Genomic DNA, 13,037 nt, shown 5'->3' on the forward strand with positions numbered 1-13,037 from the left:
GAAAATTGGTCTGAACGTTCATCTTGATGATATCTAGGTCAAGTTTGAAAGTGGGTCACGTGCCATCAAAAACTAGGTCAGTAGGTCAAATAATAGAAAAACCTTGTGACCTCTCTATAGGCCATATTTTTCATGGGATCTGTATGAAAATTGGTCTGAATGTTCATCTTGATGATATCTAGGTCAAGTTCGTAACAGGGTCATGTGCGGTCAAAAACTAGGTCATTAGGTCTAAAAATAGAAAAACCTTGTGACCTCTCTAGAGACCATACTTGTGAATGGATCTCCATAAAAATTGGTCAGAATGTTCACCTTGATGATATCTAGGTCAAGATTGAAACTGGGTCACATGCCATAAAAAACTAGGTCAGTAGGTCAAATAATAAAAAAACCTTGTGACCTCTCTAGAGGCCATACTTTTCATGGGATCTGTATGAAAGTTGGTCTGAATGTTCATCTTGATGATATCTAGGTCAAGTTTGAAACTGGGTCAACTGCGGTCAAAAACTAGGTCAGTAGGTCTAAAATTATTAAAATCTTTTGACTTCTCTAGAGACCATATTTTTCAATGGATCTTCATGGAAATTGGTCAGAATGTTTACCTTGATGATATCTAGGTCAAGTTCAAAACTGGGTCACATGAACTCAAAAACTAGGTCTCTATGTCAAATAATAGAAAAAATGACGTCATACTCAAAACTGGGTCATGTGGGAAGAGGTGAGCGATTCAGGACCATCATGGTCCTCTTGTTTTTGTATTTTGATTGGAATTCATAGGCTTCAGCTTCTGAAAGATTTAATGAATAAGAATTTTATTTGTTTGTTTGGACTTAATTTTTCTGGTATTAACATAACCACATGAAAATTACTTCCTCCCCTGCAGATGATTAAAGTTTAAAATCAACAGGAATTTTTATTGTTTGTTGGAATTTAATCTTAACAAAGAAATTGATTATGAAATTAATGTTCAGCCTCTTCCGTAGATAGAAATTACAAACTTTAGAATGGAAGGAGTGAGTTTTTTATACTACACTCCTCTGCCGGCTGTACTTTCAAGTTTGCATTGTATTTTAGTTTATCTCATGCATCTTCAGCCACATTTATTGTTTCCAATATAAAACATTGCATAAATAACTGTTAATGCAGCATATGTTATCTTTGAAAAGAGTTAATGACAGACCATTATCATAATATATAGCTAGTGTTTAAGTATAAACCACTTGACATTGTCTCAAAAGATGGGGTGACTCACTCTGTCCGGCTACATCTGGTGTAAAAATAGGAAGTACTTAATTTCTCAGGAACAGATGAGATTATGACTGTCTTAAAGTCTCTGACCTCCATATTTTGGCGAAAAAACTATGTTTCTTTACAATTAGTTAGGTCATATTATGAATTTTAGAACATGAGTTTTTATTTCTAAGCTGCCTTGAAAGTGCCAAATCAAGAAACAAAACATGCCGTAGTAAGAAATTGAACCTGGGTCGCCGCCGCAATGAACTTTTTCTGCGGTCTTGACAAGTTAACCATAATAGAATACATACTTCATGGTCCTTAAGTATTCAGCTTTATAATTAAGGCAGTTTTCCTCCTGTAATCCTGTTACAAACACTTTCCAATTTTGAATTGAAAAATTAGTAAAAACAATTCTTAGTGCCTGTGTTTAATGTGGTAGAGTGCCTGACTTGAGCATGGGAGGACACGGGTTCGCTCCCTGTCCTTCACCATACCAAAAACATAAAAAATGCACTATTAGATTCCTCTCTTGGGACTCAGACTTATGAGGCTAATTTCAGGATTGGTCAGCCAGGTGTCAGTAATGTAACAGTGTGTCATGTGGTAACATGTCACAATGTCTATGGATTGATATTATCTGTACGGCAGCACTATAAAGTTGGGCATTGGCCTCACTGCTGCTAGTAGATGCTGTTGTTTATCAGGCTGAAAGATTGTTGAAAAAGACACTTAACCTGAACGCAAGCACACACACACTGCTTAATGTAAGGTAGTTGTCATTTGCTTGTGGAGAACAGATTAGCGCAAGTGTAAAGTCCAGTGACACTGAGAGGGTTAACTGACCACCATCATAGAACAGGTGACCTCGTAGGCCAGCGGCTGCTGAAGACAGACTGAAATGAGAACATGAAGTTGATCTTGGAAGTTAACTGTCTAACTGCTTTATGCAAGTGGCTGCTTAATACAGCTTAGGCAGGTTCCACTGTAAAATGAAAACATAATTGAGCCGCGCCATGGGAAAACCAACATAGTGCATTTGCGCAGTCTGGTCAGGATCCATGCTGTTCACTTTCGAAGCCTATTGCAATTAGAGAAACTGTTAGCAAACAGCATGGATCCTGAACAGACTGCGCGGATGCACAGGCTGGTCTGGATCCATGCTGGTCGCAAACGCACTATGTTGGTTTTCTCATGGTGCGGCTCACATGTTGTTTGTCAGTTCTGGCTTGCTGAATCAGTTTTGTCATTGTCCCATTTAAGGCTTGATTAAATCTATAAGACTAGTGTTTGTATGTATTTGATGAATATAATTTACATAAATTTCTGTCATGTAGATTACAATATAGAAACAGTGCAAAACATATACAGTGCATAATTACTTGGTGTATCGGTTGTGATGTTTTATTGTCATAAGAGGCATTTATTGTGAATAATGCTAGACTGTTTGATAATGCTCCACCTGAAAATATAGTTCAGAACATCTGTGAATAATGCTAGACTGTTTGATAATGCTCCACCTAAAACTATAGTGCAGCACATCTGTGAATAATGCTAGACTGTTTGATAATGCTCCATCTGAAAATATAGTGCAGAACATCTGTGTATAAAGCTAGACTGTTTGATAATGCTCCACAACTGAAAATACAGTTCAGAACATCTGTGTATAAAGCTAATTAAAAGTTAGTTTTGAGCAGACTGTGTCTTTAAAAAATATTGTGTAGTATTTAGGGAAAGCGGCAGAAGTGGTTCAAGAACCAGATTTTTTTTTGACATTTCCTGATGTTATGGACACTATAGCTTTGAGACCATGCATTGAAGATGATGTTAGGATTTATATTTTGAATTCATAATTTTAACGTGTCCAAAACATTGTGGAATGATACTTATTTCACTTGGGTATTGATTACTTTTTACTCGGACTTTATCATAGACTCCCTGTGTAAAATCTCAAACTTTTCACTAAAATAAAGGTATTAAATCGATATAATATTTCAGTGAAACTTCAAAGTTTTGATGTCTGTAGCATCATCTTGGGCATGTGCAGTGAAAAACCTTAATTTGATTTCTAAAATAGTGTGATATTTATTTTTAAAGTCACTATATGTTCATTGTAAATATACTTCATTATACCCAAGTGGAAACTGGCAGGTACTCGAAAATGCAGCTCTCTGATTGGTCAGTTAGAACCCCTAATGTACTGTGATGTCATGATAAAGTTATGAATAAAAAAAGTTCAAACAACTCATGGCAAAGATAATGCAGTATATTTTAATGTGAAGTTAAAGTCACAGTTTATTTGTGTGTGAACAAATCCATGACCCACACAACTGAGTTAATCTTAAGTCAATTAAATTTTAACTTGTAATTAGCTTATTGAATTGATTAGATATCATTACAGTGAATAAATCTATGACCCATGAATCTGAGTTAATCTTAAGTCAATTAAATTTAATTTGTAATTAGCTTATTTAATTGATTAAATATCATTACAGTGAACAAATCCATGACCTATGCGACTGAATTAAATTTTAACTTGTAATTAGCTTATTGAATTTATTAGATATCATTACAGCGAATAAATCCATGACCCATGCGACTGAATTAAATTTTAATTTGTAATTAGCTTATTGAATTGATTAGTTATCATTACAGTGAACAAATCCATGACCCATGAATCTGAGTTAATCTTAAGTCAGTTAAATTTTAACTTGTCATTAGCTTATTGAATTGATTAGATATCATTACAGTTGAATAAATTTAGAGGCAAAAAAATGAAAATAATTTTTGTGTAAATTGATGTTTGATCTCTTATTTCAGAATGGGCATTGTGTTACATTCAGAGTTATGTTGTGGAAAGTCTGGTTCCCGACCCAGTTTTGGTCATGGGCATAGCCACGGACATGGGCATAGCCACGGGAACGGGCATTCTCATGACTCTCATTCTAGTCATACAAGTGACAATGGCTATCAGAGGTAAGTTTGCTTGATTAAATTGAGAGGATGTACAATGGATGCTTAAATGTAACAGTGTCTTTTAGTTAATTATACATTTCTTTTTATGCCCCAGAAGGTGGGCATATTAAAATTGCACTCGGAGTGAGCTGTTGTAATCACTCACTGTCTGGCATCGTCCAGCTATCCGTCATTTGTCTGTCTGTCCTCATATTTCATCAAATGACATCTCTGAAACTATGTGGCAGAAGTTGATGAAACATGGATGTTCCTTTGGTGGTCTTCTTCTGATTCTTAAAAATCTTCTGGTACGAAACTGCAAAATAGTCTATGTGTGATCTACCGAGATTGTTCAGATTTCACCGATTCATAAAAAACATGGCTGTTTGGAGGCGTGGCCACTTTTCCCTATTTGTATATTGTTGAAACTTAAGAATCTTCTTGTCAGAAACAGCAGGCCCAATTTTAAAAAAAATTTACACAAAATTAATGTTCCTGTGGTGACCTTTAATGAAAATTGTTCAAGTTATTCTGATTTGTCATAAAACATGGCTGCCAGGTCAGTTTTCCCTTTATGTGTATAGTGGAAATTTTAAAAATCTCATTGTCAGAAACTGCTGGCCCAATTTTAAAATAATTTTACACAAATATTTTTGGATGAAACTTTCGTGAAGATTATACATATAATTACTTTCCTTCAAAAAACGTGGCCCCCCCCTAGGGGGCGTAGTCACTTTCCCCTATATGTATACTCTGGAAACATTAAAAATCTGCTTGTTTGATATTGCCTCTTAGAATCCTTTTTCAACATTCCCCTAGATTCTTACCACACCTTCCCCTCCCCGCCCACTATCTCCCAACCCACATTCCCCTAACACAGTGCTTGCCCACATTTATTTAGTATGGCACTATTTCAAAATAATTTCACAGACAATTTCCTTGCATAACCATCTTCCAAAATTGTTCAAGCAAGCGGTGTACACTCAGGTGAGCAATTTTGGGCCATCCTTGCCCTCTTGTTTGTATAGCATTAGTATCCCATTCTGGGGCAATGTCCATCTAGGTCATGTCATCCATAGGCTCTTTTAACCAAATATACACGATAGTTGGGAATAGTTTACTGTAAAATCGTTTACTTCATTACATATAAAATTTTGTGGTTTCCTCCAAAATGCAGTTTATGGGGACTTAAATTTTTGTTTCTAGACTATAGTTAGAGACCACCAATTGTTTTCCCATAGACTTACATTGTAACATTATGGCATGTACGGCCTTCCATACATCGAAACATGTATATCTAATTACAAGTTTTTCAAGAACTATCTTAGTTCTACCAAAATATCAGACGAAAAACATATGAATAGTGATACTTTATTTAAGTAATTTTCGTGTGAATGAGATGACCCCCTGTTTACATCATTGACATGGCGGGAGAAATTCGTTTGATTAAACTTTTTTTAAATACACATAAAATGTAGCAAATTTTGTCAAAATGTATAATAAAATACTGTAAATGCAGTGAAAAAATATCAATTTTGAAAAAATAATCACTTCCTGGGTTTGTTTACATGACTGACCAATCAGAACGCACAGACGTTACCTTATTCCCAGGTATACACTTACCTCATTCCCAGTAAGTTCCCTGTACTTTTTTGAATTGGTGGTCTCTGACCCTATAAAAATAAAATGGAAGGGAATTTTAGATGTTTCTTGGTATTTAATTTAGTGGAATGACCCAGCCACATAATCCACAAAAAATAGTCCACCACAAATATTAATGATTTCATAGTATTTGCTTATAGTATTTTACAGACTTATGTGCACTGTGTGAGTATTGATCTTGCTCAAGATACCCATCTTCTGCACAGTTTGCGTGGAAAGTAAACAAAATTTACAAGGACTTATGAAATTTAGCCATGCAGCCACGCTATGTCAATAATGTTATTTCAACAATTGCATATTATATTTCTAGTAAATGGTTTTACATCTGCTGCAGTCATTGCATTAATATCTTTGTCAGCTATATTTCATCATTTAAGATAAAATGTCATCATGATGAAATAATGTAATCAATTACATGATTTAGTATTAGCCAAGGTCCTTAGGCCAAGGTTAGTATGACTGTTCAAGGCTAAATGATAAAGCCAATATGAAATCAACTATTTTGTTAATATATGAGGGGCCATCGTGGCCATGTGGTTATGGTTGCTTACTTGCCCCTCACCGATAGGGGTTCGAGCCTCACTGTGTGTAGAATTCTTCCTGTGCGAAAGCGATACAATGTCATCTGTTTTCTGGAAGGCCGTGGTTCCAGATGCCCGCCAATGATGAAAGAATGCCTTGGGGGAGGGGGGCATCTGGGTAGTTCCTCCACCATCAAAGCTGGAAAGTTGCCATATGACCAATCATTGTGTCTGTGACGTTAAATCCAGCAACAACAAAAATTGTTAATATTCATTTATAAATGAACTATCATCTTCATTATTAAATTGTGGTGTGACTTCATTTAGTAAGTCAAAGGTCAAGGTCACAGGAGCCTTAACCTTGAAAACTACTGGCGCTCAGTAGCTTGAGAACCACTAAATCCAGAATCTTGAATTTTGATAACATGATCGGGCTTACAAATTAGATGACCACTAATGTTTTGGGTTAAGCCTTTGCGACCAGTGCAGATCAAGATTAGGCTGTACATCCGTGCAGTCTGATCATAGTCTGCACTGTTCGCTATTCAGTCAGTAACTTTTCAGTAAACACCCCTTTAAATGATAAAAAGTTCTGCCCAAATTGAATGATGGACCAGTCCATTATAGAAATGGAGAAAGTTCATAAGTTTCCTTTAATTAATTTTTCGTGTCCCCTAAAAATTTTTGGGAGTGGGGGGGGGGCACATAGATTTGTCCATTTCCGTATCTGTAGCTGCTTCTGGCTATGAATGCACGATAGTAATATTAGCCTAAGGTAAACATGATAAACACAAAGACACAAACAAACTGTTTTGTCTAGCATATACCATTATTGAACCGATGTGTAACAGAAACCGACATGAAGTGTCAGTCAGAAAGTAACAAAACAACAGGTGTGACATTGTGTAAGTGTCACATGGGCATTAAGTAAAATCCTGCAAGATGACAATCCAAAAAGTAAGTGTGTGTGTCGGTCTTTTCAGCTGTTACAAACATTATTGGTGTCGTAAGCATCTCACCTTTGTTACCCTTAAATAAGAGACAGAAATTACTGACTTTTTACAGGGCACAAAGCCACAGACATTCCAATACTGATGGAGGGAGAAGAGGGGACTATGAACCGTTACTTCCAGATGAAGAAAATCTACAAATGGGAGGAGAAGAAGATCTAAGAAATCCAAGTTTAACTGAGTCAGAAAAGACTGAAAAACCTCATCCGAAAAATATCAATGTTAGGGCAGCTTTTATACATGTGATAGGTGATATTATACAGAGTATGGGAGTTTTGTTGGCCTCGATCATAATCAAGTTAAAGGTAGGATTTGAATTCTTGATTAAAGTTACTATTCTTAGATCGAAAAGTTTTAAGAAATAACTTCTCTTGTATATCAGACAAGGGTTTTGGTGGTTTTCACTGGTGCTGGAAATCTCCAGGTGTAAGATGACTCTTGTAAATACTGATAACAAACTACATATTAATAATATCTGTCATGTGTTTAGGAATCGGATAGAAATATCCGTCCCGAGGGCACCTGCGCATTGGGCTGTACCCTTACAGAAGAAAAAGACCTGCTGCGTACTCTTGCTGTGTACATGCAGCGTATATGATGCGTACATGATGTGTACTGAAATCAAGGGCTTTAAATAGTACGCAGGATATACTCCGCACATACACCGATAGTACTTTGTAGTACACTTTTGACATGCAAATGAGCTCTGCCGCGTACTACTTGCTGCGTACATGCTGTGGACTACATAGTACACAGGATGTACGCTGGAGGAATTTAGTATGCGGGAAATAGTACGCAGCATGTACGCGGCACATACACTTTTCACATGCAAATGAGCCTGCAGTGTACTACCCCTGCAGCGTACATGCTGTGTACTCCTGCGGCGTACATTCTGTGTACTCCTGGCCCGAGTCCTGCGGTGTACATGCTGTGTACTCCTGCTGCATACATGCTGTGTACTCTTGTGGCGAAACTGCTGTGATAGTGTAAATTCCTTACCCCACCAACTTTCTTATGCAAATGCTGATCATTTGGACAGAAAAAAACAGAAAAAAGATAAGTGACATGCATCAATAAGTATTTACCCTTACCAAAATAATGTAGATTGATGTTATCAAATCAATTAGTATGCTTTTCTTCATCCACTTTTCAATGAAATAAATCAATTTTTGTAGCATGTAATTTTGTAAACATCTGAAGAAAATGGCGTAACTGCATCAAGGGGAAACAACTTTAATGCAATTAAATATAAGTGTTATAAATTTCGAAGTATCTGCGGTGTACATGCAGTGTACTATTTTCTTGTACAAGTCCCTCCTGCTTACATGCAGTGTACTCCTTAAATTTTCAGTCTGTGCTGAGTACTTGAAGTGTACTAGTGACCTCCTGCGTACATGCTGTGTACTCGTCGAAATAGTACGCGGCATGCGGTGTATGTAAAATGTACTCCTCTGGCGTACTACTGTGTTCGCGGCATATACACAGCAAATACGCAGCATGTACGCCACAGAGGCTTGCTTCTGTAAGGGTAATGAGGCTTGCCGAATTACCGCCAATGCGCAGGTGGCCAAGGGACGGATATTTCCATCCGATTCCTAAACACATGACTGATATTTTTTCTTGCATATCGTCTACATGTTAGCATTTTATTCTGGCAGATTGTTTTTCTTGCATACCGTATTTTACAAATAACAGGTAGAAATATTTTCTTTGTATCACTCTTTCTTGTAGTAGAGCGCGGGAAATTAACGTCCGTAAGCAGAAGTGACGTCATGATGTTTTCCGTTATGCACAATAACAAAGTTCCATTTAAGTTTTATCATTTGTAGCGTAACGTTATGTTCTTATGGTAAACTAACTATTTTGAATTGAAAAATATACTATAAGGAACGGAGAGAAACTATCAAGGTACCTGTTTTTTTCGTATTTTTACATAAACAGTATATTATCAGTGCATGAACCACTAGTTGTCATTAACAGCACGAGAGTCATCTGGCATTGGGGGTGCCAGATGGGTTTTGCCGGCATGGGTAAAATCACCGGAAACGCCAGTCCTGTGTGCAAGAAATGTTGATAATGATTTATGCAGTAATTCATACTTCATTTTATTAGCCAGAATAAAATCAGATACCTTGATAGTTCCTCTTTGTTCCTTATAGCATATAATGTTATGCTGCAACTGAAAAAACAGTGATTAAACAGAACTTAACAGTGTTATTTGTTTGTGAAACGTGACATAGTTGTTCCTGTTTACAGACATTGATTTCCTACACTTTGTTTAAATATGTTGCTGTAAGAAAATAGTGCTAAAAAGAAAGTACATGTATTAGATTTTATTTTTATTCTTATTTCTTGAATATGGTATGCAAGAAGAAGATTCTGTTACTGATTGTAGATGTATCTTGGAATATCAGACTTTCTGGTAACTGTTAATAAAGTGACTTGGCAGAGCCTCGTTACCACCTAAACAGTTACCCTCGAGCTGAATATTCCAGTCTGCACCTGCAGCCAGTGCAAGAATGTTATAGTCTAGTTGTAAGACACTATAAATCATTCTAATATGCTTTTCTCTTTTAAAACACTCTTACGCTAGAATGACGTCACGTTGACGTCAATGTTTTTGTTGCGACCAAGAAAGAGCGCTTCTATATGTTATCTACTGTTTTATATTAAGGGCATATTAGAATTGAAATAATTTATACCAGAATCGTATTTTAACACTATTTATACACTCAGGCGGTAATACGTCGTACAAATAATTTACACATTATTACAACTGCCCATCGTGCATAAATAAGTGTTAAAACACTCTTTTTGCTATAAATTATTTCTTAATTAAACAATAGGGTGCCTTTCCAAACTTTACAAAGTAATGAAATGAATATGTTAAAGAAGTTCCACAGTTATTATTATTATACCAGATTTATATAGCGCCCTTTTCATGATCAATTTCACGTTCAAAGGCGCTTTACATAGTTCAAATGCAGCCACACAGGGCGCATAATTCATCCTCTACTAGTACAGACACAGAGCGATCTGACCAGAGGGACAGAGTGAGACAAAGCCCCCACGACAGGGAGATCAGAAATCAGATACAGGCTTGTCCGGCTAACTTAGCCTAGCTCGTTGCGAATAGACAGTCTGGTTCTTTAACGTGCCCAGTGTATAGCACTGATACACGCAAGGATTGCCTGGGTTCCTGACCAGTACACCTCTAGTTGGGTGGGAAACACTGAAAAGCGTTTCTGAAAATTCCCGAGTAGCTGCCGGGGATCGAACCCCCGACCTCAGGATTGGAAGGCCAGTGTGCAAACCACTGAGCTATCCGTTCACCAGTTGCTAAAATTGAGGTACATGTATATTGCATATATTTAGCTTAGCAGAGCACAACATAGGGCAGTCTCCAAACAACATCTTTTAAACAGTTGGTGTGATTTTGAAGTAATTTCATGGAAATAATACTCATTAGGGGATGACCCACCAAGAATATTCATATTATTCCAGTATTTCAAAATATGACTGTAAGGGGCAGGTCTAGTGTTCCTTATGTGGCTCTATATAGAAAACTTTTGAAAACTTTCTCCTCTGAATTTTGCAAACCAGTGTTTCTTATTGTACCTGTTTTAGCTGGGAACCTCTGGTGAGCAATTTAGGGCCATTACGTTTTTATGCCCCCGAAGGGAGGCATATAGTTTTTGAACTGTCTGTCGGTCTGTCAGTCTGTCCGCAATTTTCGTGTCCGGTCCATATCTTTGTCATCGATGGATGGATTTTCAAATAACTTGGCATGAATGTGTACCACAGTAAGACGACATGTCGCGCGGAAGACCCAGGTCCGTAGCTCAAAGGTCAAGGTCACACTTAGACGTTAAAGGTCATTTTTCATGATAGTTGGGCATGTCCGGTCCATATCTTTGTCATCCATGGATGGATTTTCAAATAACTTGGCATGAATGTGTACCACAGTAAGACGACGTGTCGCGCGCAAGACCCAGGTCCGTAGCTCAAAGGTCAAGGTCACACTTAGACGTTAAAGGTCATTTTTCATGGTAGTGCATTCGTGTCCGGTCCATATCTTTGTCATCCATGGATGGATTTTCCAATAACTTGGCATGAATGTGTACCACAGTAAGACGACGTGTCGCGCGCAAGACCCAGGTCCGTAGCTCAAAGGTCAAGGTCACACTAGACGTTAAAGGTCATATTTCATGATAGTGCATTGATGGGCGTGTCCGGTCCATATCTTTGTCATTCATGCATGGGTTTTAAAAATATTGGGCATGAATGTGTACCACAGTAAGACAACGTGTCGCGTGCAAGACCCAGGTCCGTAGGTCAAAGGTCCTAAACTCTAACATCGGCCATAACTATTCATTCAAAGTGCCATCGGGGGCATGTGTCATCCTATGGAGACAGCTCTTGTTGATACTACTTTGTATATAGCTGTATGACACTGCAAAGTTTTAAAGTAGGCTATTTCAAGTTTGGAAATAACCAGAAGGTACTACTTTTGATTTTAAGTGTGCACAGTGAATCTGGTTTATATCCGTATTATGTTTTATCAACTTTATTGTAACTTTCTTATAATATATGTATCAATCTATTGAAAACTAAACATAACAAATTTAGTGTAGTCTGTGTATAGATAAACCTTGAATAAAAGCTTTGAATAGAGACACTTCAAAACAACATGTTATTACGAACATCTGGAGGTGACAGTTTTGATCAAATTTCAAAATACATATTCAAAAATCAGTTATAGAACAAATGACATTAATGCCTTTTTTTCCAAACCTTGAGCTAAATTTAGAAACATCAGATGTCAAAATGAGAGTTTCAGTGCAGTTTGTTTCCTTTGTAAATGTTTTTAGGTCAGGGTGAGCTGTAAGGCAGATGGTCCCCGATCGGTCATCAACATTTTAACTTAAACATCTAATTTTCTGTAACTACTTGCTAGAATTACACCAAACTTGGTCTTTAGCATATTGGCAAGGTCCCCTCACAAATTTGTTCAATGGGAATGCTTGGCCTGTTTTAGAGGGCAACCAGAGCTAAAAATAGAAAAACTTTAAACGACATCACAGAATTTGACCTATAGCATCTTTGTGTGATTTTCTCTTAATTTTGTTCAAATGTTTCCACTAGGCCCCATTCAGGAGCAGCCTGAGCTAAAAATAGAAAATCAATTGCTTTTCATGAACCATGTACTGGATCTTGGTTTGTAAGGTCCCCTCTCATGTTGTTCAAATGAGGTGGGGGCAGGGGGGAGCTGACCATTTTAGGGGCCATGAGAGCTAAAAATAGAAAATCCCTTAAACATCATGAGCCACTTCATTGATCTTCATAAAACTGCGACATCCTTTTATGATCCTCTCTCAGTTTTGTTTAACTGGTTGTGTTTAGCCCATTTAGGGGCCATTACAGTTAAAAATAGATAAGTCGTTTTAACAGCATCTGCTTGTGAACCATTTGATGGAGTTACAGCAAACTGTCTTAAAATGAAAACACCTAAATAAAATGTATGCTTACACATCTCCACTTGAAAAGTTCTCACTCTTAAAACTATGCCTGTACAAATTGTACAAAACTGGTATCAATTTTTCATCTGAAATATTTGTTAATCTCGATTTCCATACAACCTTTGTTTAAGGTGTAT

At 37.1% G+C, this 13,037-nt stretch overlaps 1 protein-coding gene across 1 annotated transcript in view; it reads left to right on the plus strand.

Annotated features, from left to right (window-relative positions):
• LOC123560073 (proton-coupled zinc antiporter SLC30A2-like) overlaps positions 1–13,037 on the plus strand; it is a 48,852-nt gene that overhangs the window by 17,185 nt on the left and 18,630 nt on the right. Inside the window, exons 4-5 of the mRNA XM_053552330.1 lie at positions 4,054–4,209; positions 7,437–7,686. Coding sequence (XP_053408305.1) covers positions 4,054–4,209; positions 7,437–7,686 — 406 coding nt within the window. The remainder of the gene's footprint in view (positions 1–4,053; positions 4,210–7,436; positions 7,687–13,037) is intronic.

This window comes from Mercenaria mercenaria, chromosome 10 (assembly GCF_021730395.1).
Source record: "Mercenaria mercenaria strain notata chromosome 10, MADL_Memer_1, whole genome shotgun sequence".
NCBI classification, from domain to species: Eukaryota; Metazoa; Mollusca; class Bivalvia; order Venerida; family Veneridae; genus Mercenaria; species Mercenaria mercenaria.